A 27,326-nucleotide genomic window follows, 5' to 3' on the forward strand; every position below is an offset into this window, starting at 1 on the left:
ACCGGAAAAAAAGTTATGTCTGTCTGTCTATTCTTTGATTAGAACTCACTGAATGTTTTAATTATTGAACTGAAGCGATAGTCTAAACCAAGAAACATTCTAGATTTCCCCTCCCCTCCCCCCAAAAAAAAACCAGTTTCTGAAATTTCTAAACCAATAATTTAACCGCTTAACTTTTTTGTCCGAGTGCCATACGTGCATCGATTTATCGAATTTTGATAGCTGTAAGTAAAAAAATAAACCATTCATAATGATTATAATTCAATATTAAAGTTACTTCGAATACATAGATAAGTCAAGTATTCAATGCATTTCCATTTGAATCAAAACAAGAAAATATTCCCAAAATGGAAGGTGTCATGAGATAGTAAAGAAAATAAAACAGTTAAGTGGTTAAAACTGTTTTAAGCCTCCAGTTGCTTCTCCTACGACTTCCGCGGGTCAGCAATTGGACCATTTTCTATTGCATCCCGCGTTTTTCGCAGTTTAGAGTATTTACTTTTACGATTACAGATTTATATTATATCATATTATTATCGTGTAACATGTAGTTTAAGTTCACTAAGTTTGAAAAATATTTGAACTTATTTGCAAACATTGCATCTAAATATTGATTTTAAAAAATTACATAGTCGGAGGGTTAAAGATTTGGATTTCCTTGTTAATATTTATTTCATTAGAAAATAAGATTAATTTTATAACCTTATCATAGATTTTTGAAATGTTTTAATGAAGTTTTGAATAAGAATCAAAGTAAAAATTCTGTATAGCTTATCTATTAAATACTTATTTTATTTATAGTATAGAACTCTAATGCTTAGAAAAGAGGGCTGGAATAATTAGAAGCATAATTAGCAAAATATTTAAATGTTAGAATAATTACTCATTATAATGCGATGTTTTAATAAATGAAGGAAGACTAGATAGCTTTTTGTTTGAAGGAATTCTGTTTGTCTAAAAGTTATTATTTCTCGACTAAATTGTCAGCCATTATCATATTATTCCATCTAGAATTATGGCTTGATATTTAAATAAATAATCTGTCTCACAAACAACATACTGTACGATATTAGTCTATTTTATACAACTTTATACGATCTTGTAAAATGTCGTAGCGTATTATCTAATATTATAAAATATTGTGAATATTGTACAATAACGTTTTCTCGACTGATATGTCATCAGTTATATTATTTCATCATTATCATCATATTATTATTATTATTATTCCATCCAGAATTGTAATTTGAAATTTAAATAAATGATTCATTTTACAAACAACATGTTGTACGATATTAGTCTATTTTATACAACTTTATATGATTTTGTACAATGCCGTAGAGTATCATCTAATATTATAAAATATTGTGAATATTTTACAGTATCGTTTTCTCGACTGATATGCCATCAGTTATATTATTATTATTATTCCATCCAGAATTGTAATTTGAAATTTAAAAAGACTTGCCGGACGACATTCTTCTATTTTATATGGTATTGTACAATGCTATAATGTATTGCCCATTTTTATAAAATATTGTGAATACTGTACAATATTATTTTATATTGTACAATTATTGTGTGCTACTGGAATTCTTCTAAATATATAGAATGCTGCATTAATTTTTTCCCATGGAAAGTTGCTCTTCACATGCGTATTGGATATCGCCACCGATTTTCTATGTTCGTTGTAAATGCTATTAATTTATCAAGACAGATATAATTAACAAATCAGTAATCAGGAATTCTTTCAATTGCCATTCATAAATCCATTGAGGCAACAGGTTAATAAAGAATATTTATCTTTTAATTTCAAGAGCTAATTAGATAGAATTTTAGTAATTATTTTTCAATGAAAACCATTGAATGGATTAAGTTACAAAAAAAAAAAAAAAAAAACCCACTGTTTATCTGTTGTGGAATTTCATTTAGAAAAGTTGATTTGATGAGTGAAATCATCTTCAGCATTGTAGTCATGGGTTTACTACAATTTATCTTACAAGATGCAATGTTGGCTTTCGAGTTAGCATTAATTCCGTATTTTCTTATCAATACTAAATATTTTAATTATTAATAATTAAAATAATGAAATATTGATATGATGCAAGTTTTAACAAAGAAAAAGTAATGAAGCAATTAAATTAAATTAAAATTAAATTTCAAGGCAAATGTTTCCGATTATTTTTCTTGCCCTCTTTACTCTCGTTTTTAAAAATTTATCCAACTGAAATTAAAGGATAAAAAATACCATGAAATATTTTAAAGTTAAATAAATTCACAATCAAGGGTATCACTTTGATATTTATTTAAGGAAAAAATTAACAGTACAATAACTTCAATAAAATTTTAGTTATCTTTTTTTCTTCATTTTTTAAAATTTATACTTAAATTTCAGGCTCATGAAAAAAGCTTTCTACTACAAAAAAATATTTATAATTTCTTCTACCTTTCCCGGAAAGAGGTAAAAAAAACTTTATTCTGGACAATTCCTTCTTGGAGTGGGAGGAATGCTTGAAGATAGATGTACCGTTTTCTGCTAAATTTCTCTTGAATATTGACAACTACAGAATTTTTTTCGATGGATTTAGATACTGTTGGCAAGCTTCCTATAAATTAGGAATGTAACTTTAAACAAAACTAGTTACCTTTGGGCGCCAAAAAGTATTCCTGCTAGGGAAAAACAAAACTCTTAAGGAAAGACGCTTAAATGGTTTAAATCATTTTAATGAAACCTTAAAGGACATAACACACGAAAAACAATAATAGGACGAACAATTAATACAAATATTTAATGAAAAGTACAATTCAATGCTCAATTGAAAAGTAAACATCAACGCTCAATTCATGACTCCAGAGCACAGACTGAGTTTTATCGAGTGGCTGCTGGGTGGCGAGCTGGAAAAGTTGTCCGGTTACAGGAAATATATTTATCTGTGAAAGAAGCCAGACGTATTGTGCAACGAATCGCATACAAGCATGCACAACATAATTCTTTTTCAACACTATCATTTATATCTATTTGCAGAAATCGAAAAAAAAAAGCGTTTTGAAGCACATCAACGTATTTTTAAAATATATTATGGGTCTTTTATTTAAAATTCCTATTGAATGTATTAGCAAATATCTTGTTGCATAGATTTTCAAGCACAGTTGATTTTTATTTATTGATGAGATGAAATATTGTTTGTTAAATTATTCCAAAATCCTCCATGCTCTTGCGCATGTGTTAAGATGGGTTTAATTCGACAAAATAGGGGCGAGCGGAAAGATGAAAGGGGGGGGGGGGGTTATATTTAAAAATGCAGTAAATTCCGGAAATGAGCTCGGGCCGCGGTGGCCTGGTGGTACGGTCTCGCCTTTGGAACCGGCGGGTTTCAGGTTCGTGACCCGATTTCACCGAAGAACCGTCGTGTAAGGGGGTCTGTTGCACGTTAAATCCGTCATGACCAAACGTCCTCCCGTTGGTGTGGTGTGGTGGGGAGAGTGGGGTGCCAGCTCAGATGTCGTCCTCATCATCTGACCACGTTTCAAAATGACGAGGTCCGTCCCAAAATAATCCTAGTGTTGCTTTAAAATGGGACGTTAATATAACTAAACCAAAAACAAATCGGAAATGGGCTCATCCTTCCCCGTCTCACTCTTTAATGAGAGGGAATCGTCTAAAATTGGTTGTCTCAGGATATTCAAACGAACAGTACCTTCATGCAGAAATAAAGAAAAATGCTCTCTTTTCATTTGCCAACACTTTTTAAATGATTGTGACGATCATCTTATTCTATGAATTGAAATAATATCTTTAATTAGTTGGAAACTATTTTTTATCGAATAAAAATAATTGATTCGGAAATACTTTTTTTAAAGATAAATACTAGAATTTTCTTCGGAAATCAGTAAAAATCATTACATCGGTGCTTACAAATACGAATACTGTTGTCAATTGTATTTTTATGTAATAGTAAGAGAAACCAGTTTAAAGAGAAACTGATAAAATGAGAAGAAAATTTCAAATATATGACACGTTTTGTGATTGATCTGAAGCATAACGTGCAGCTATTCATATATTTCTTTATGGAAAACGTCAGGATTTAAGTTTGAAAATCAAGTTAAACTTAGTTTTTATACCCATCAACGGCAAATATCCAAAATTTCACTAATTATTATCATGCAACTTAGAAATGTTCTATTCATAACATCAGATATAAAATAACATTAAAATTTTAGAAACCTAACTAAGAATTGAACTTAAGTCAACTTAAAAAAAACATTCTAACATAATTGATTGTTATAGTTGTATTTTTAAGCCAAAGGAGTTCCGTTTAGGGGAGAACTTCATAACTTTGATTGAAGTATAATGATGATGAAATTGGTGCAACTTGTCCAATCACGGGAACATTGTATTAGGCGACACTGGTGCTTGCAACTCTTGTCCAATCACGAGGACAACAAATTATACGAAACTTGTGCTTGCACCTCTTGTCCAATCCCGGGAACACCATATTAGACGATATTGGTGCTTGCAACTCTTGTCCAATCACGAAGGCACCATATTAGATGAAACTGGTGCTTGAAGCTCTTGTCCAATAAAAGGAACAACATATTTTATCATGGGTATTTGATTGGGATTCAGTCATGAAAGCGCAACATTGATTGTAATGTTCAGAATGAACCACAAGGTCCCTACGGTTCCAAATTACTATTAAAAGACTTATTATATTTGCAGGTCACGCTAAATTCATGTCCTTCGGCCCATCACTGACAGCTGGCGGCAGCATAAAGAAAGTGTCCTTCTATTTCAAGATTCAGCAATCCAACAAGAAAGGGGCAAAGCCTGAACTGAAGGAGTTCGAAATTATTGAGATGTCCACTATCTGGATAGAAATGTCTGGTCTGGGGCCTCTGACCTGGATTCTGAAGTGGTTGCTTACTGGAATCTCGAAGCTGGTCGAAGATTTCATAGTAGAGAAGATGACCGTCACAATAAGAGGTTACTTGCAAAATGAATTCGAAAAGTATTCATTCCCTGTGTAAAATTTCTTTATATACTCATTGTTTTCGAATAAGAAATGAAATGATAAGAATGTCTAACCGGTTGATGTATATAAATAAAGTTATTTAGTATTAGAAAGGAATGATAACAAAAAGCATCCATAAACACGAACAAGAAGTAAATCAGATTTTTAGTTTCACGTGTTTATTAAAGCTTTTATATCAATTTTTATGTTTGCTTCATTTATTGTGTAATGATTTCTTGTAAATAAAAAAGAATACTATTTATTAAGCTTTAAATAAATATTTTATGCAAAAAAATTCAGTTACATTATTTATAATGTTTAAGTATTTAATTTATTTTTACCGAATCACTGAATTCAAAAATGTTACCATTTTTGACAATAACTTGTTAAGATTTGATATAAGAACCCTATTCGGAAGATATTAGGCTTAACAGAAGTAAAACTAAAAATTTTGAAATCGGATTGAAGTTCTGCAACCAGTAATTTAAATTACTACTTTTATTGACTATTTCTGTCACTGCAATTAATAAATAGCGATTGTGAATTTTCGCCATCGACATTTGCGTGCCTTAACCACTTTTTGGAAGGATAGAACTGCTAAAAGTTAAATACAATTGGGTAGGGTAAACAAAATAAAATATGAATATGATGATAATTAAAATAGATGCTTAGAGGTTTCTATTTTACAATTTCGAAAAGCAAAACTTAAAAAAATGTAACATTTTTTTCATATGTTAATAGATATTTTAATGTAAGATATAGGTTACAAATAATCATAGAAAATTATGCAAATTTTATTTAAAGATGAAAAATATCTTTCTGGAAAGATCTACTAAAAGGAAAGATTCTTTGATTATATCTGCATCTTTTCCACTTATTACTAAAGAAAATACTGGCTAGAAAATGCTTTGAAGTTTATCTTACTCGGTTTCTACATATTTTCTAAGAACTTTCAATACGAAATGTGATTATTTTTTATATAAAAAGAAATTTATCTTATAGCCTTTGAAGTATTTCTCTGTGAATAGCCTCTTACGATGAACTTTTATAAAAGTCAATGATATTCACATGACTCAGCTTTTCTCTGTTTGAAAAGAACCAGAAATTCACCTATAATGTTTTTTTTTAAATATAACATTTTTCAGCTTTTTTTTGTGCGAGTTTGACCTTTTGCGATATGACAGATTTGGCCACAATCGGACATTAATTAAAATGATTGAGATTTAAATTTGTTAACCAGAGGGCATGATCTCCGCAAAACGTTTTCGCATAGTCTCTAATAAAATCTTTATCCCTCTCCTCCCCCTCCCCCTTCCCCATCCCGTATAAAACTATAGACCTTGGATAAGACTATAGATACCACGAGTGTTAAAATTTTTGTTTTCAGAGTTTTATACGCGAGAAACGTATGACTTAAAATATACTAAAAACTTGTGTACTAATAACTAAAGTATACTAATAACGTATGATTTAAAGTATACTTGTATATTAACTTCTTGTTATTAGCGAAGGATAGTTCATAGAGATCCATCTTTAGCGAGGATTAAGCATTCTTTGTTGAATCTGGAATTACGATCTTTGGCAATGTATTTGGAGATTAATAGTTGACAGGCAGGCAATACTCATGCAAATGTATTTTGGATGTCTTTTTTTGCCCGATTGATACTAAAATATGAATAGAACTTCAATCGTGGTCGCAAGACTAAAATATGAATAGAACTTCAATCGTGGTCGCAAGACTAAAATATGAATAGAACTTCAATCGTGGTCGCAAGACTAAAATATGAATAGAACTTCAATCGTGGTCGCAAGACTAAAATATGAATAGAACTTCAATCGTGGTCGCAAGACTAAAATATGAATAGAACTTCAATCGTGGTCGCAAGACTAAAATATGAATAGAACTTCAATCGTAGCCGCAAGACTAAAATATGAATAGAACTTCAATCGTAGCCGCAAGACATACTAAATTTCCTGTAATTCATCGAATATCGAATTGCTGAACTTGCATACATGTGAAGAAATAGACAGACAGATGATTCACTTTGACAAATTTGGTTCAAAATTTGAAAAGAATCCACAATTTAGATACTACACTGTAAGCAGTTAAATTTATCAAAGTTGCTATGTGTTTGAAATAACGCATTTATGTGCATATAAAAGGACAGGCTTATAGACGGTTAATCCCTTGAAGGATGTGGCTCCAAATAGGTTACGCATCCACATTTTAATTGCATAATTTTATTTTATTAATCTAAGGGTTTTTCTTTTCTTTTTTTATAGTTATGCTTGTTTGTACTCGGATAGCCAGACAGATAGGCTTCATTGATAGAATGTGATAGTTATCTACAAATTTGGAATAAAAAGTCCATATAATAAGTTTCATCCGTTTAGTAAAATATATTTTTTAGCTACGAGGTTCTCAGACAGACCAACAGACCGAAATAATTACAAAAATGGGTTTTTAGGACTCTAAGATATCTGAAACATGAAGATTCATCAATAACTCGAGTATTTTTTTTTTTTTTTAAATTACAATACTTTCTATTTGTATACTTCCTATACAGGAAAGTAAAAAGTAAACAAATTGTATTGGCTTGTCAATAACAGTTACTTATTATCTATTGTAACTAGTTAAATAATGATAATAAAATATATTGATGATTAAATAAACATTTCGTGTGAAATAAACTTATGAGGTCAATTTTTTGACAGAATGTATCGCTTGATACGCTAGTACTTTATTACTGCAGAAAATAGAAAAGAATTTCAAATTATCACCAAAGCATTTCGATTGTTTTTCTATTGCTGGATTTTGGAATAATAGATTTCTATAACTATTTTAATGTAATAAATATAAAATAAGTAATTTTCTGAAGTTTCAACTTAATAAATATAAATTTGCAACCTATAATCATTGCAATTCAGAAACATGAATTTTTTTTCCACTAATAACAATTGAAAAAATTATTCAGATCTCTTATTATACATCATAGCACAATAATCATTTAAGTTTGATTCATCTACTTTTATATTATTTTTAAAAATTTATTTTGACAAAGAAATAGAGTTAAAAAGCATATATAACTTTTTAATATCATTATCATATGCGAGAATTTAAATCCGATAACAAAAAACAATGAAAAGTAATGCTATAAATGACACTTTAAAATATTTTTTTTAAAAATTTCTGAAAATGAAAAATGAAAATTTTACGAAAATAAAATCAGCATCATTGAAAAAAAATACGTTCGAACTTTTGGAGTGATTTAAAATTGGTTTTAATGTATTAATATGCTTCGTATTTATTGCGGAAAAACTTTATAATTTTCAAATAATCTATAAACTTAAGTTTAAATTGTATTAAAACTTAACAAAATTAAAGAAAAATTTAAAAAAATGATTAATCTAGCCTAAAAAATTGATAAAGTGTTACCTTCAAGCATTGATTAAACCAAATCGTGATCCGAAAATCCCAAGAAATCGAGGATTTTAGAATTAGTATATTCGGTACATTTACAATAAATTCAACCATTAAAAAACAAAATTAATTATTTAGTAAACAAACTATTTCTTAATCTAATTTCCACCACAGCAACATACAAGAAAAACAAGACAATAAATAGACATCAAACCACAAAACTAATTTACACCAAAAAGTTTGAAATATAATTACAAAGAAAGCATATAAGTTGAATTTAAATCTCTTCTATAAAGATTTGTACTTAATTCAAAAGGAGAAAACGAAACTTACCGTAAATACAGATATAACATCAAATGTGAATTTTCCCACGTTTTGAAAACGCTTACAAAGCGTGGTCAAAGGTCATAGTCATCAAACGATTTAAAGTGAACGATCTTAGCGCCATCTACTAAGTTAAAATAAAATCCAAAGGAAAAAATCTAGAAAGCAAAGCTTCAGTCGTGAAACAATGTTATGATACAGATTAGAACCCTTTTACTAAAACTTCTATGTTATAATAATTTTACAATTAAAGATATTTACAACTATATATTACAATGAATTATAACATCATTAAACTATAAGTTTTTAATATGATTGGTTATTGCCTTAATATAAGAAATTTTTATTACATTTTTTTAATCCTATTATATAGTAAAAAGATATTTAGAATTTAAATTGGTAAAGAAATTATTTAGTTTAATTACTTTCAAATTAAGTCAAATTCGTCTCCTTTATCGTAAATACCTATCAAAGTTTTCCCATTCGAAACTTCTATTTTTAATTCCAAACGGCCATCTTTCCATTGGTTTTCGTTAGTTAAATTTAAATTTAATTCTTTTTGATAACAATTAATTATAAAATTAGAATTATCTATGTTTAGCAAAAGTAAATCATCAATATAATTAAAACAATTGAATAAATTTTGTTCAATTATTTTTTTCTTCTCATAGCAACGTAGAAAAATATTAGCAAATGTACTTGAAAAAGCTATTCCTAAGGAATTTCTTTTACTTGTTATAGCCTTTTTTGTGGAGAATATTGAATAGTTAAGTAAAATGATACCGTTTCCACTTTATTTATTTCTGTTGTTGTTATATTTTTACTTTTTTCTCTGTTTTTTTTATATTAGTTTTTTTATATATACGCTCCTTTTTTTTATTTAAATCTTTTTTAACTTGTAATGTAGGAAAATTAAAGCACTTCTCAACACATTTATATGACTGCGAAAGCCATCTAACGCCCAATTCCAGAATATTTTAGAAGCTTCGTTACATTTCAAGATTTGCAATGGAATATAAAAAACAAAATGTCTTGACATTAATCATAAACTATTCAATAAGAAATAAAACTATTCTATAAGAAATAAACTATTCGATATTAGCATAAACTTTGCGATAAGAAAAAAAAATCAAAAAAGCAAATTGACATTAAAAATATTTCTATGGCCATTTGGAACTTTATCTATAATTCATAAAAATCGGTCATTTAAAAAGAATAAAAATAATTTCTAGTGGGCTAATAAATATTCCATGAACAGAGCACTTTCCGAATTCGTTTAACAAGAATTTAAGTTGATATGTTCTGCTGGAAAAAAATAAGAGTTCAATATATAAAAAAAAACTAAAGACGCTGTTGTGTAAATAAGAAAGATTTAGAAGATAATTCAGTTCCTGACACTAGACAGAACGCAGAACATGAAAGCGTCTAGCTCTTTCACACAGCGCGCGTTCGCTTCCACCTGTGTTTTATGGAATATCTCTTTCCGCTTTTGAGCCCATTTGGATGCGTCTTCCAACATCCATTCTCGAGCGAGCGAAGTTCGCACTCTGGAAGTGGAAGCTATGAGACAGTCTTCAATCTCTGGATTTCTTTATGGATGTTAATGCAATTTTGGAGAAGCAGGGAAAATTTCACTTGCAACGACACTAAAAGAATTTTTTTTCTCTCTTCCTCGAAAGTAGTATTTTCTGCAATGTAGAAACACTTAAATCACTTCAACATTCTGTTGCTCAAAGCATATTTGAGATATGATAGGGGGGGGGGAAACTAAGCGTACAGATAATAGAATGAGTGAAATTTGAGATTCTTATTTTGTCAGATACGAATTTTAGAAAGATAAAATATTTTTATCGTCAAAAAATTCAATCTCGAGATTATGACATTTTTTTTTTTCGATTTAAATGTCCTTGATTCAGCAAAAATTATTTCTTGAATTATATTTCTTTGTCTGTTTGCCTTGTAACATGATGACTTAAAAACTTTACAATCAACTGATTTAAAGTTTGGAATGCATCAATATTACAGATTTTTATCGCATTTTCAACGAAATGCATCAATTGTAACATGTTAACCCATTCACATGTGTATGAACTTGAAAGCTTGAAAATCGGATTAACAGATTTGTTATATAGTTTTATTATCAGAAATCCGTACCGATGTTCATATCAAATACAGAACTGAATTGTCTGTCTAGAATATGTCTCTATTCTTTTGTATTTAAATGCGGAAGCAAGAAAAGAAAAAACTCTGAAACTCTGAAAATGTTGTATCACGAATTTCAACGCATGATCTTTCAACCCAAAGTATAAATTAGTAATAAATTTGTGACTAGATCTATCGAAGAGAAGAAGTATTATTGCAAAATATAAATTATCAAGCAATTATCTTCTGTATGCAATTATCGTTTGTATTTTAAGGAGCTAAATATAAACTGCGATGTATTGATGCATTGTAGAAAAATTTCTTAATATCTTTGAAAAAGTCGGATGGATAATGTTTCTTATGGCTTTTATAACTAGTTTAATTGATTTGCGTAATCATTTACACCTTTTTCAAAACAAGAGGGAATTATCTCTTTGCAACATCTTGGTTGCTTGCCTTCAAACTTTTTTCATGGAATATTATCATATGAGAACATAATTTTATTTTGGTTAAGAGGTAGTTTTTCAAGCTCGAAATCGAGTAGGCAATGAATAAAGCATAAGTGACAATTTTTATCATCATCTTTTAACCGCATATATATTTTTTTACCTGCTTTTACCAGTATTGCATTATTATTATGTATGCTTCTTTGAAAGCAAATGCGTTTTTAAAAGGTTGACCTGCTTTTACCAGTATTGCTTTATTATTATGTTTGCTTCTTTGACAGCAGATGCGTTTTTAAAAGGTTGATGTATGACTATGACATCATAGTTGTTATTTTCATGGAATGTAATTTTTTTTCGGAGGAAATTAAATAATTTAATTTTTATAATATGTTCAAAAAAATTTCACTTGCGTTTAATAACAGTTTTGATAAAAATATTTTCTCTTTCCCCCAATGGGGAAACATTACTTCATTGATTCTTAAGTGGGAAGTATTGAAAGATTTGACTCCTGGTCTAAGATTAATCCATTATGAAACAGTTTTATGATCTCAGAAATTTGAAAATAACAATATGTGTTTACAAAAATATTGTTTTCATAAAAAATCTATATAAATTAATATGTTTAAAAATCTATTGTCATTTGAAAATAGCATTGCGACGGAAACTCTCATTATTCAGCTTTGAAATGTGGCATTCTTTTTTTAAGCTCAAAATCGCATAGGCAATGAATAAAGCATAAATGGCAATTTTCATTTTCAATTTTTTTCTTGGCTGGTAAAAAAGTTCTTGAGCTCTCGTAAATCGGTTTAAACTGGTTAATGACTTAAATTAATTAAGACAAATAAGGACTTAAAAATAATAATGTTCTCACATGATAATTTGAAATTTGCGTTCGTGGATTTCACTTTTTTATTTCTTCATGCTTTGAGTTCATCTGAATACGTCATTCGAGGCATCCACCGCTTTGGGACGAGAAAATATTCGGTAGTTTCCAATCCTTGGATTTTTTATAGATACTAATGCCTTTCAAAAAGCATTGTCGAGATAAGACTATATCCATTGTGAGTATAAAAAAGGCGAAATAATTTTTTTTAACTCACGAAGCAAGTATTTTCCTCGATGCAAAAACGCTTAAATCTCTTAAGTACTCTGTTGTTTAAATCACAACTAAGATATGTGGGAAAAAACATTTAAGTAGATTATAGATTTAATAGAGTGAGCGATATTTTAAGAGGATTTTGCTAAGAATTTTATGAGAGCTGAAAGTCCCTCCTTGGGATTTTCTCATATATGGGAATAAGAAATTTCCCGATAATTATATTTTCTTTTCCTTGGAAAATTCGAATAGGATGGTGTAGTTGTGATGACGCATCTTTGATGGCAAACGATAGATATTTCGAATGGGATGGGGGGAAGTGTGTGAGTCGGTAATGGCTATTTTTAATTGATCACCTATTTTAATACTCTTGGTGACACCTGTGTTACTTACCAATTCTTACCAATCAATATAATTTTTTGAACAGATTAAGGCCAGAAATAGTTTTTATTAAATTTATTCTTCAGTCATTTGTTTACTTTCATTTCAATTTGCATGTGAATACATACAGTGTCGACATGCACACATATTTTCTGTTAAGAGATTTTATTCCAAACGCCGATATAGAATTACGGTTGTATAACCTCATTTGTCTAGTCTTATGAGTTTTTGAGTTATGGTGTTGACAAACAATTCTCCAACAATGATTTTTTCGAACTATTGTTTTAAACCTTGGTGAGCCGGCGTCCTGGCACAGGGGTAGCGGGTCTTCCCGCTGGGCGTCCTGGGTTCGAGTCCCGGTGCGGGCATGGTTGTTCTTCATCTGTTCTATCTGTGAGATGTGTGAATGTCCCCCCCTCCCTGTAAAAAGGGATTGTGCAAGCGAATGTGAGGCGTGAGTAGCCAAGATGTATTCTTGGTAATAGTTGGCGCTACTAAAACAAGAGACGCTCCCTTGGCTTAAATCGAGCTTGTCCATGGCAAGTGCTATTATAAACAACAACAACAAGCCTTGGTGATTAATCAAAATCCCAATATTTCATATATTGTAATTTATTTATATAATATAATGTAATATTTAAGAATATAATGTATTATATATAATAATTTATAAAATATAATACTATTTATAATACATTTTCTTTATCATTAATAAGACAAGGAGGCTTGTCAACTCAGAAACGAGCAAAACAATAAAAAATATGTCTTTGAATAATACAATCGAAAGAGAATTAAGAAAAAAAAATTTTTTTTTTTACCTCTAAATCGAATTAAGAAGGGGGTTGAGGTTTAGGAAGTTTAATGGCACAAGAGCCTATCTTGGCTAAACTGCGCCATACATAGGTAAACATAAAGGGAGTAAAGATTCCTGGGTACCTCGGGATTGGGACACCCGTACTCACCTATAGTAATCGAATTAAGGAAAAATAAAATTTCTACCATGAAAACTTTAGCTTTTTCTTTAATTTTAATTATCTGAACTGTATTTTAGATATAATTCGAGCTATCAAACTTCAATGAGTAAAAGCGAACATGTTATAAAATTAGATATCTTTGTCCGAGTAACAGGAAAGCGAACGAAAAGATACGAAAAAAACTCAACCGAGCAAAGATCAGGCTTAGCAATAACTAAGCCTGAAAAAAGCAATAACTGCTAGCCATTAGACAAATCAGAAATGCAAAAATTTCAAAACAAATACTGTAAAATTCAAGATTGGAAGCACTGCTTTTCACCTTCCGATGCATCACTCAGTTTTATGCAATGGGTGAATTTTAGCACATTCAAAGCTATTCGGTGTGCAGCTCCCTGTTATATCTCTCCCACTTATTATTTCATTTTCGGCCTTCTTTTTACCGCTTTAATCAAATATATCTTCGTTGGAGAAACACGAAAGCGAACGAAAAAAATATGAAAAAAAATCAATAAGAAGAAAAAGAAAAAGAAGAATTCAATCAAAAAAAGACCAGTCTTAAGATACGTTCCGACTGCCTACACGTATTTTGAGACAGGCACACTCTTGTGTTTTTCTGGTCTAATGTCTGTTCATTTTACAGACACTTTACGGAAACTCTGAACTGATGTCCACAATCGGGGGTGGTCCTACAATAAGTCAGATGGTAGATTTGCAATCATATCCATAATGGCAACAGACCGTCGGAACGGGGCTTTAGACAAATGTGAAAAAGAACATTAACTGCTAGCTATTAGGCAAAAGAAGTCCGCAAAAATTCCAAAAGAATTATTGTTGAATTCAAGGAAGGAAGTATCGCTTTTAGCCTTCCGATGCATCACTCTGCAAGTGGGCGAATTTCAGCATTTTCAAAGTTATTAGATGTGTAGTTTCATCTTAAATATCTCCCACTTGTTACTTCATTTATTGCCTTCTTTTAACAGCTTCAATCAGATATGTCTTCGTCGATGTATAATAAAAACGAACTAAAACAGGAGTGAAAAAAACAACTGTAAGCCGTTGGACATATTAGGGATGCCAAAATTTCAAAAAATAATGATCAAGGGACAAAACATCGCTTTCCGTCTTCCGATGTATCACATAGTGGGTAAATTTTAGACTTTTCAAAGATTTATGGTGTATGTACAGTTCTCTTTGAAATATCTACCACTCATTATCTCATTTTCTGCTTTCTTTTTACTCTGTTATTATATTTTCCCCAATTTTTATCTTATTGTTTCGAATCGAAGTAAAAAAACAGCCAAGCAATGAAATGAAGTTCAAAGCAAGTTTTGAAAATGATAGAATACAGAAAATGAGGATGCAGTTCTGCATCCTAAATAACGAATGGCTAAGCAGAAATAAAAAAGAAAATTACAGTAAATCATATTAAAAGAATGCGCCAACTATCCGAGAAGCTACAAAAATGCCAGCGAACCTAAATTAGATCTGAAATAGTTGACGATGCTTTAAATCAAAGAGCAACCGACATCTGCAGTTTAATGCATTTTATAGTAATGAATTTATCGATTGCATCTTCCATCGCTAGACAGTTATTATGTTTCTCAACATAATCAAAAAGAAAAAGCGTTTAATGAATGCAGGATGACATTTAAATAGCTAATAATTTTAAAGGGAATAGGATAATAAAATTGCATTCGTTGTTTTCGAATCATTCCCGTCATGCATCGGAACGGGGAGAATATCACAGATGCTAATTAATGTATATACAAAAGAGCGGCGTTCTGCAATCGCTTTAATTGCCATTAGAGGATGATTAACCATTAAGGAACTCTCGTTAAAAGAATTAATTACCGCACTTTCAAAATTGTTAAAGTGGAAAGTCCTGGAAAATTCTTTTGGGGGGTTTCAAAATTCATCGCAATGTCAGAATGAACTCGGAAAGCTGTTAAAGTGGGAGAAATTAAAACTGCTGTGAAGAGAATATCGTATGTCATTCCTAACAAGTTCGATAGATGGCGTTAAAGTTTGTGAAAGACGACTCTATTCATAAAGTAGTTAGTGATAGATTGGAATCGGGATAAAATGGTTGAGCTGGTATTAGAAACTTAAAAGGAGATTTTTGACAACTTCTTTTCCAAAGAAATGAATAACTTTATTACGTATCAGATAATAAGAGAGATTCTGTTTGATATTTTAACATCAAGCATCATTATGCTATTATTTATCATCTTATATCAAATTCAACTCTGAATGAATTAGATAAACAGTCGAACTCATATCGTATTGATAATTCATTTTCTAAGGACTGAACTGTTAAGGAAATAAGTAAAAAGGCGATGATATTCCACCATAGTTTCCTTATTTTTCACAATTATTTTATTCTTAACTAGTAGTCTCAAGTAACCAACTGGCTCTCTGGGAATATTTCTTATATTTAATCAAAGTAAAATTATTTAGATATATTATCAGGAATTAAAGCTGTGCTGTTTACATATCCCATAGTGTCAAAGAGCTATTAAAAATTTAAAAGTGAGGTTAATCCCTCTTTTAAATTTCGAGGTACTTTATTATTACTAATAATAATCGTCTTATAGTTTACACAGACAATAAAAAAATACATCTTTAGTTTTCAACACTATAAAAAAAATTGGGGATTAAATATTTGATGAAACAATGAAACCACTAGAATTTAAGGAAAACAATATAATTTATTGTTAGAAATTAAGAAATATTTTTTTAAATAATCAAAATTTAGAAAAAAATTGCACCATTTTTAAACGGATATCATCAAAAAAGACACCTTTTTAAATTTTGGAAAGGTAGTAAAATTTATTTTTGGGCAATAATATTTTTGGAAGTTAACGCGGAAAAATTGATGAAATTCAGCTTAATTTTTAAATAATTAAAATTTTTAAAATACTATTCAGAGGTGCATATTGCCCCACTCCAAGGTATATAAGTATCAAATTACGTTGATGTAGGTTAAAAAGGCTAACCTGCCGAGCGCTACCACATAAACATGCATTTATCTTTAATGGAGAGAGTGGGCGAATATGAGACTCCTTATGTTTTTAGATTTATAAAATTATAATTTATACATGAAATTTCGAATTTTTCGAAATTCGAAGTTTGCATTTTATTGTTCATTAATGCTTCTTATAAAGATATAAAAAGTTATTTTCCTTTTTTAATTAATATTTGAAAAAAAACATTTTTTGATTTAACAATGAAACTTTAACTTTCTTCATCAAATGTGACGAGATGAGGTCAATCCTCTGACAAAAATAAACTGATTCATCATCTTCATCTTTTTTTTTTTTTTAGCGAGCCAATCGCTTACTCTTAAAACACTGAACGCAGATTTAATAAATTATTAATAATAATAATAAAAAGACTCAGCTCCAACTACGATTAATTTTTCTCATAGTTGAAGGGCATTTTTTATATCATATAAATATAGAATATTTTAAAAAATTCTTACGATATTTTCATGATATTTTATCGAACAAAGCCTCGAAGCTGTCATGCAATATTTTGTACGGACAGAATTTACATTTTCACCCATTCCAGATCGTACCTTTCTGGATCAGTTTTCCTTTTAAACATCAATACCATCTCCTTTAATATGCGAAAAAAAAATCATTTTAGCAGAGCTGGCCTAGCATGAACTACTACTCCAGCATACCCCTCCTCCTCACAGATACAACATTTTGTTCGGACTCGTTGGAGAGTAATTAACATTCGTTTTTGGTTAAGTTTTGTTGTTTCTTATGGCACTTACCACGGACAAGCCCGCTGTTACGAAGACAGCGATTTAAGCCGGTGGGGGAGTGTCTCCTGTTTTTAGTAGCACTAACTAGGGCCGAGAGTACGACTTAGCTACTCACGCATCACATTCGCTTACACAACCTCTTTTTACAGGAGGACACATTCACAGACAGAACAGATAAAGAACAACCATGTTCGAAACGGGATTCGAACCCAGGACGCCCAGATCACGGGGAAGACGCGCTACCCCTATGCCAGGACGCCGGCTTGGTTAAGTTTTAAACAAAAGTATTTATAAAGCATGTAATTAATCTTTAAGGACAATACTTTTTGTGAATTACAGTAAATAAGTATAAGTTACTTATTTCAGTGCGAAACTGTTACGATATAGGTTAATTATTCGAAACCACATTACTTCTTTATGATTTCACGTTACTTCATTCTATTATTAAATAATCATATATTCTTTGAAAAACTTTTGTAGCAGCGATTCAATAAAAACGATTACTATTAATTCAATCACTTCTTCAGGTTTAGCACTAGTACCAATATTTTCGTCTCAATGTCACCTACAAGTAAAACAGTAATTGTATCTTATACTACTTCCGCTCTTTGCACCCATCTGCCTTGCATAATAGCGTAAAATATTATAGAATACCACAATGATTTATATATAATAAGGTACAATAAATATTGATATTTCATAGAACGACTATATTGTATAATATCGTAAAGCTTATTGTGCTTAGGGCTACAATGATACCCGCTTACTCTCTCATGTACAAATTAATACGCGATTGCCCATGATACTTTGATACTTGATTAATACAATAACCATAACTTTCCCATTCGTATGTATTAAATGCCATATATTAATACAAATTAAGTTTAAAAACTGTTATTTCTCCCTAAATTGCCCGTTCTCTATAAATTTAGCTCTTAATTCTGATTTTGAGCATTGTCTTTTAAAAAATAATTAAAATAGCAAGGAGTTTTATAAAATTTAAAAGATTGATAACAGGAGTTTAAATTTTGCCGTTACCTTTTTCGTTATCTATTTAAATTTGAAAAATAAAGATACTTCCTTTCTAAATATATTTTTAAATCATTATATTCTGAAAATTCTATTCATATTGGTGTGTTAATTATTTTAACTATCGTTAATTTATTTTAATAAATTTTATATTGTTTGAGTTATCGATTTGTTTCGAATAAAAAACACGTTTAAAGGAAAATGCATTTATTTATTCATAAAAGATACTTTCAATCTTGTTTACTTAATAAACATTGATAAAAAGGTAAAAAAATTGATAAGAAATATTCTAGGTAATAATAAGAAACAATGTATTCATTTAATTAAAAGGAAATAATATATTCATTTAATTAAAAAGAAACAATGTATTAATTTAATTAAAAAAGAAATAATGTATTCATTTAATTGAAAAGAAATAATATATTCATTTAATTAAAAAGAAACAATGTATTAATTTAATTGAAAAGAAACAATGTATTCATTTAATTAAAAAGAAATAATATATTCATTTAATTAAAAAGAAACAATGTATTAATTTAATTAAAAAGAAATAATGTATTCATTTAATTAAAAAGAAATAATATATTCATTTAATTAAAAAGAAATAATGTATTCATTTTATTAATACAATGCATAATAATAATATCGTAAAGGCAGAATGGTAGGCTACGGTTTGGTGATATGGTATCGACATAATGTTCATACAAAGTATCACTTCGATACAGTACCACCCGTCGAAAACGAACAAAATCGTAATTACTTATCAGTATTAATACAGTCCGAGAACTGATAACAGAGTGCCTGATGCTTTTGGGCAGTATGTACTTGATACAATACAATACAATAGCGTCTAATTTTAGTTTTTCAGTGTTATTACACAATTTTTCTTAAATTCGAAGATGATATAAATGTTTGAACTGGTAATAGAAAGGTAAAAGAATTCTGGTTCATATACTAAGAATTGAATATCTGTGAGGATATTTATGCTTAAGATGAGAAGAAAACAAGCCAAAGCATATTTAGAAATTCTACGACCCTAGGAAATACGTAGAATAAAGCCTCTTCTTTTAATAAATTGGCGAATTTTGTTTCATACTTCAATGCCTTTTTAGTTTTGTAGAATACTAATGATTTATTGGAGGTTATTTTTTTATTTTAGTAAACTGATAAGAATGTATATTTTTAGACATTCATTTATTTAAGTTCGACCCATAAATGGGCATAATAAATAATTTGCTCTTGTAAGAAATGTTATTTAAGCAGACTATTGGTGTATATATATATATATATATATATATATATATATATATATATATATATTCCACTTTCGGTTTAATGAATTCCTTTGTAAAAATAATGCGCCATCAGTACTACGTATTAAATGAAAGTGATACTTTTACCCTTGAAAAGTTGTAAAAGGTCATTCCCTCGGAGCTTGGCTGGAAATCCTATGTTATATAAGGCTAGTCATCATCTGTTCGGCTTTTTTCCCCCTTTTCTTACTTCTGTGTGTGCCGCGCTGCGTTTTTTTGTGTATAATCATGCCTGCCACTAGGAATAGAATAAAACGTAATTAAAAATACCAAGTCTCTTCACTGTTTCGAACCTGCATTCTACTTCAATCAAAATATGTTACATATTATTTAGTCGACAGGATTCGAAATATTATGTGTGTGTGTGTGTTGTGTGTGTGTGTGTGTGTGTGTGTGTGTGTGTGTGTGTGTGTGTGTGTGTCTGTGTGTGTGTGTGTGTGTGTGTGTGTGTGTGTGTGTATAAAATCTGCAACTTAATTATTGTGGACTCAATGAAACAGATAGGAACTTGCCTAATGCCACTTGAAAAAGTCTCTAAGTTAGTTGCATTTTTAATCTATCTGCCTCTCTGCCACTCCAATCTAGACAACTCCCAAATTTGAAATCCGCCACTGAACGAACACCGAAGAAATATATTCAAGGCAACTTAAATTCTGCAATTGGAGATTAAAGGCTACAGTAATTTCTAGGACACTAGTGCTGTTTATTAAGCGATGAAAGTGTCTTTTCTTTTCTTTTTGATTGAATTTTACTTCAAATTTTGAAGTAAAATTCTATTGAAATTTTGTATTTTATTTTTTATATACTTCAAAATGACTTTTTACATAAGTTAGCAACACAAAATTAAGATTTGAATTTTGTTGAATGATTGTTGTTTAGGGCTACTTAAATTTAGCAATATATAGGGTATTGACTCATTCAGAGCCAGAGAAATTTACAGACGCTTTATTTTACAGTAGTTTCCTACGAGATATCTCGAAAATGGCAGTGAATGGGTTAAATCGATTAGTCTCCCAACAGTTAATTTCTAAATTTTTCGTTAGAAATAGACATAAAAAATGCTGGTGGCATATTAATATCCTAGTTATGCATTTCTGCTGACAAAACAGTCTGAACTATGAAATTTTTAATAACATTAGATTAGACACATAAACGACTGCCTCGAGGAACTGTTATCTATTGAATACAAAATCCTCCTCAAAGATTGATTCAAATAATTTAAAATAGGAATATGTTAATTGAAATTATCTATAATAGACAGTCTGGTGCATGTTAAATCCTTCGTGGCCAAACATCCTTCCGCTGGTATGGTGTGGAAGTTTGGAGCAGGAGTGCCAGCTGAGGTATCGTTCTCGTCATCTGACCATGATTAAAAATTACGAGATCCGTTTCGAAATAGCTCTAGTGTTGCTTTATAGCGGAACGTTAATATAACTAAACTAAATTATAACAGACGAATTTTTAGATGACTTTAATACTTTCTTTTCGCATACTTCTTAAAGCAGAAAGAGTCACAGTGGCCTGGTGGTAAGGTAACTTCGGAACGACAGGGTTTCAGGTTCGAGACCCGTTTCCGCCGAAGAACTGTCTAGTGCAAGCTAAATCCGTCAAGACCAAACGTCTTCCCGCTGGTGGGGAGTGGAAGTTTGGAGAAGGGGTGCCAGCTCAAGTGCCGTCCTCTTCATCTGATCGCCATTCAAAATTACAAAGTTCGTCCCAAAGTAGCCCTAGTGCTGCTTTGAAGAGAGACGTTAATATAACTAAATTTATAACAGCGTTTACATTGTAATTATTGTTTGAAAAGCGATAGCAGTAAAGTGCCCATCCAACTGAAAAATCACCCTAAAATAAAGCACAGTGACTTTCAAATGTCACTATCGTGTTTCCATGGTTAACTTCCTATTTATTGGTTTTCAGATCCGACGAAAGAAAGTAACGAGAAGAAAGGCGGGGGCGTGAGCAACTGCTTTGTTTTTGAGAAACAGTTGTGCGTGACATTCAAAAGATAGCGTCCGAAGCAGCTGTTTTTAATGTTTGAAAGATGTTGCACGAAGAAGGCATTCTGTTTCCTCCAATTTTGTCAAACAGTGTGTTTGATCTGTGTTCGCGGCTGTTATTTCAATACGAATCTGAAATAAATCCTTTGAAGCTACTGCGCGGATTCAACACTAGAAATAATGGTTGTTGTCTACTTTAAAGTGAAAAAAATGATACTTCAAATTAAACATCACTCTAAAACCTAATTTTGGAATTATTATTTGAATAAAGAGCTGATAAAATGGGTTAATAGAAAAAAAACCCGAAAGAAAACATACGTTGCTGTATTAGAAAAAATCAGAAAATTTCATGCAAATATCTATAATCATAATGATCTGTGCTTGCGTTCTACTGGACAGACCATTACATCTAGAATTACTGAATTCGGCACAAATATACTTGAAAAGATGAGAATGTGCACCTCAAAGTAAGTTTTCGTTAAAATTTTAATTAAAATAATTTCGAAATTTTGATGTTTTTTTGCCATAATTTTTGAAAATATAGTATCAAAAATTCGATTTTTACGCCATTTTTTAGAATTTAAAAAATTAACTTTTAATGACAGCAATTTAATTTCTGAGCAATATTTTCAGAGTTTTAACATTTTTTAAAAATATTTTGTAATGTGCTTTTCAATAATAGATTTTATTGCAGCAAAATAAATTATGGTTTTAACCCATGTATAATTGCATGATTTTTTTTACACAGTTGGAAATTAGAGGAGAAACATTATGCTGATCACTGTAGAAGTCCGAAAATTACATTACGGTAAAACGGCAACAATACGACAAAAAGACACCGAGCAATTTGAAAATCATTACCCAGACACTCAGTTTTCAAAGGCAGAAAAAAATGTCTTGATCCTCGATTTTGGTAGGCAACTTCTTTGTTTTGAAAATAATGAACATTAAACTTTTCATAAGAGTTTTAACTTAAATGAAAAACATCTAATATTTCCAGCTAACCAACTGATCGCCAAAGTCGGCTAGTTTTACATAAGAAGACACTGAAACAGACTAACAGAAAATGTCTGGTGTGTTAAATTAGCAACATAATCAAATATAGGATCTTCTGCTAAAAACCCTAAAGGACATAAGGTTATCTTTCATTTAAAGTTTATAATTATTTTATGAGTGACGTTTTTAGTCAATCACCAAAATTCATAATGCCTTCATAGGAAGGTGTTGAATTCAGAAAAACAAGTTACAATGAAGAAAGAAATCTGCTTGTGGGATTGTTGCACGTAACATATAACGTCAAAAATCAAATGATATCCGATTGATATGGCATGAAAGCTCCCTGATGAAGCTTTGGCATGTACATATTCTCTGCTCATTTGTCAAATATTTTAGCTCTGTCTTCAAATAGTCCTCCTATTGCTTCAAATCATGATATTAATACAATCAAACTAAACATTGCACAATTATTCGTAACAAATGCCTATACTTCTATTTAATGAAACGACAGTTTAGTTGTTAATCTTGTTTTTTTTCCTTCATATTATTCTGATTTCAACAGCTGAAATTTTTAATCTGTATATATATTTTTTTTTGGGGGGGGGGAGGTTGTGAGACGAAAAGGAATAAAACCTTTATTATCAAGTATACTAGGAAGTCTTGGAAATACTACTCTCGCTGGATGGGAAAGGAAACTACACTTTTGTTGACTTCGCAAAGAAATTAATTTCAGATAAAGTATTCGAAACTGAAGTATTCACATAATTTTAAACACTAATAATATCGTTTGCCAGATATTACCTCATTTTACTGTCTCTTGCTGGGAGGCAATAAAATAAGAGCATTTTTTGAAATATAGCTGTGTCTTTTTAAAAGTGTTTTCATTTTTAGTTAATATTGTTCTTTATTATTTGCTGCTCATCAGGAGCTAAGAAACCAAAATAAATGTGCCAAAATCAATATTGTACTTTTTTTTTTTAATATACAGAATACATACGGATTCTGTTAATAAATAAATAAATGCATAAAATTGCATTTGCATTAAAAACATTTTAGTAATGCTTTTCTTGTAAGGTTCTAAGACCCAGGAAATAAAACTTTGTATGTGTTTAGAAAAATTATTGCTTACAATAGACAGAAACCTCCGGTGGGGGGCACATCGAAATGAGGATGAGATGCTTCATGCATGGTAGTTGGATCTCGCCACCCTAGAGGGTACACCAATAGGTGGGGGATCTGACTTCTCCCATCGATTACGGGACGTACTTCCTTCGGGAAGGGTTGGCCGGTGATGGCCCTTAGGACTCAACCACAGTTCCCGCCAGTGTTGCTGTTGTGACAGTCCGGTCATTCAGCCTTATGGTTTAAATCCGTGTGCCCTCGTGGCGGGTCGGAGAGTCAGATGGTTGACTTACAATAGACAGAAATATCAGATACAATTCTATACTTTCAGTTATGACCACACACAAAATTTCACACGAATGCAGTGTTAGGTTATAGAGTTATCATTTTAACATATGCAAATTCATACTCACAAAATTAGAGAAAACCACCGACACTGGTCTCCTCAAAACTTTCTCGCATATTCCCTAATAAAGGAAAAATGTGAAGCGAGGGAATTTCTAAACACATATGTCGCTTCTCTCCGATATAGAAATCTTTAATACGGCCGTAATCATCACTAGTACTTATATTTTCTAGTACATGAGAGCTTTGTGCTACGTAACGCAGTCAAGAAAATCTAGTATGTACATTGAACGCTTTCTTTTTGATCGACTCAAACCAAAGGACTACAATTTTAGTTATAAGATTAGATATCAAATTTCATCCACCTGTTTCATTTTTGAGTTACTGAATTTATATCCGATGGGCTGTCAGACTGTCAATCCTTTGTTTGATTGGAAAAAGGCAAAATTTGACAGGTGTAAAATTTTATATATTAAAACTTTTGTATTAAATTTTATTTATTTACCCTTATTGTCTTACAATTATCCTATTTTTTGCATTAGCAATTACAAACATTACGGAATTTTTTGTCGATAAATTCCGTTCAGAATTTGATAGGAATCTACAAATTTTGTGGAAACATCACATACCAAATTTCATTTCTCTAAATCAAAGCAGCTTTGATGGCAGCGGTGACTTGATGGTAAGGTCTCGCCGTCAGAAATGGAGAGTTTCATGTTCGAGACCGGATTCTACCAAAGAACCGCTATGTAAGTGGGTCTGGTGCATGTTAAATCCATCGGTGCCAAACGTCCTCCCGCTGGTGTGGCACGGCAGTTTGTACAGGGGAGTGCCAACTCAGATGTCGTCCGCGTCATCTGACCGCTGTTCAAAATTAAGAGATCCGTAAAAAATAGCCTTAGTGTTGCTTTAAAATGTGACATTAATGTAGCTGAAATGAACAAAGCATTTTTGACTCATTGTATTCATAAAAAACAAGCATCTTGTGGTGACGCTTTATAAGGCAGATAACAGCTACGAGACATGAGAAATTTCTTTTGTCTAGTGGTCTTGTTACTCGGCTACGAACCCAAAGGTTGCGAGTTCGATCCTCGCCTATCGCCAATAGCAACATTGGTGACCCGGACGTGATACGCAGAAAACCTTCATACAACTGTTGTAGCGCCCTCTACCAGAAATAAATAAAATCAGAAGCTGATAAATAATCAGCCAACAAAAAAAAATGAAACTGATAAATAATCAGCCAATAAATAAATGAAGCTGATAAATAATCAGCAAATAAATAAATAAAGCTGATAAGTAATCAGCCAAAAAAAATGGATAATACGCTACAGCCAATATATCACCACTAATAACAGCAAAAACAGGACAAAAAATCGTTCGTCTCACCTCCGACGCACTGAAGGACGAGTAATGTGGTGACGCTTTATAAGCCAGATAACAGCTACGAGACATGAGAAATTTCTTTTGTCTAGTGGTCTTGTTACTCGGCTACGAACCCAAAGGTTGCGAGTTCGATCCTCGCCTATCGCCAATAGCAACAATCTTCTTCTTTTTTTTACTCAGGAAGATATAAAACATGGAGAATTCAAATTTCTTGATGATTAAAATACTTTCTCGTTAAAAATAGTTCAATTTTCTTACTCGCATTTTGTAAATCCCATCTTTACGTAGAAATATACAGTTAAGCCAAAAGGGATGCGCTCCAGTTATGCTCGGCGTTTCCAGTTTATTTATTAACGCGTATGGTAGATTATGAAATCATTCATTCAAGCAAATCAGTAAATATGCAAATTGTATTTGTATCTCCCCAGCGAGTAGCCGGGTTCGCCGACAGAGAAAAGAGGGTGGACTGGAAGGGGTGGGTGAAGATTACTAAGGGACTAAAGTGCATTAAATTCGTCTGCATGCAATTTCGCCCGAGATTTCCATTATATTAAGTAAGGGCTATGGACGCACCGCGCTCACATTTTGTGATTAGTTACTTAATACATCAATACCGGTAATTACTAATGGTAACATTATGAGTATTCAATAAGTGTCAGGCGCATATTTTCCCGAGATTAAGTCACTATACAATTCTGTAATTCTACACCGCAGTGAATGCTGGATTAGACGGTGGAGGAAAGTGCGAATATTTCTTTAAATCTTCTTTTTTTTTTTTTTAGAATGCGGTACCGCAAAACATTAATTAAGCAGTTTTTAACCGTTAAAACTATTTTATAGCAGATACTTTGAAATTCTTTCACATTTCGTTCCTGCTCAGATGATTTTAAAGAGATAATATAGTGCTAGATTAAAACGCTGCTTAGAATAAATTATTACCTGTCAAAATCATCAGAGTGAATGAATTTAAATTCGTCTCATTTAAGAATTTGCATTGAAAGTTTTAATTTATTACATTTAGAACCACTATTCTTGCGATTCAAAACAAAATATACCATGGAGATAGAATTGAATCATATGGCATTACATTCACTTAATAAATGCAACAGCGCTTGCTATCTAGCAATTAGCTGCACATTGTCTTAAATTTAACTGTTATGTTCTTTTGTGGGCAGTGTTTACAAGATTAAATAAACAAAACTCATTTAATATCTGCCGTGTAAGTATGAAATGACTTCACCAATATTGGTCCTTCTGAAACGTCACTTGATTCTTTCTACAAGAAGAACAAAAATGTGGTCCAGTTTCTTCTTAAACTTCTCCGGGAAGGTAAATATCTGAACCAATATATCAGACCTCATGTGTCTTTGAAGTATCTCTGGTAACATCAGCAAATTCCAAAGTCAGTTTGGTCAATTGAAGACGCTAGACTTCAGCCTTTAAAATAATCCTTAATTCATGTTATCATTTTCAGGGAGACAAAAAGATAGGGAGAGAGAGAGTGCGTTCATCCTTGGACTTGAACACTAAAAACTTTTCAACAGAATCAGGAACTTTCCTCTATTTTGCT

At 31.0% G+C, this 27,326-nt stretch overlaps 2 protein-coding genes across 2 annotated transcripts in view; both read left to right on the forward strand.

The window, feature by feature from the left end:
* The window catches only part of LOC129965393 (uncharacterized), an 88,110-nt gene extending 83,011 nt beyond the window's left edge, over positions 1-5,099 (forward strand). Inside the window, exon 8 of the mRNA XM_056079237.1 lies at positions 4,721-5,099. Coding sequence (XP_055935212.1) covers positions 4,721-5,028 — 308 coding nt within the window. The 3' untranslated portion in view covers positions 5,029-5,099. The remainder of the gene's footprint in view (positions 1-4,720) is intronic.
* A 17,118-nt stretch (positions 5,100-22,217) lies between these two features.
* The window catches only part of LOC129965880 (uncharacterized), a 156,887-nt gene continuing 151,778 nt past the window's right edge, over positions 22,218-27,326 (forward strand). Inside the window, exon 1 of the mRNA XM_056080134.1 lies at positions 22,218-22,374. The gene's annotated coding sequence lies outside the window, so the exon portion shown is untranslated. The remainder of the gene's footprint in view (positions 22,375-27,326) is intronic.

Source organism: Argiope bruennichi, chromosome 4 (genome assembly GCF_947563725.1).
Source record: "Argiope bruennichi chromosome 4, qqArgBrue1.1, whole genome shotgun sequence".
Classification (NCBI taxonomy): Eukaryota; Metazoa; Arthropoda; class Arachnida; order Araneae; family Araneidae; genus Argiope; species Argiope bruennichi.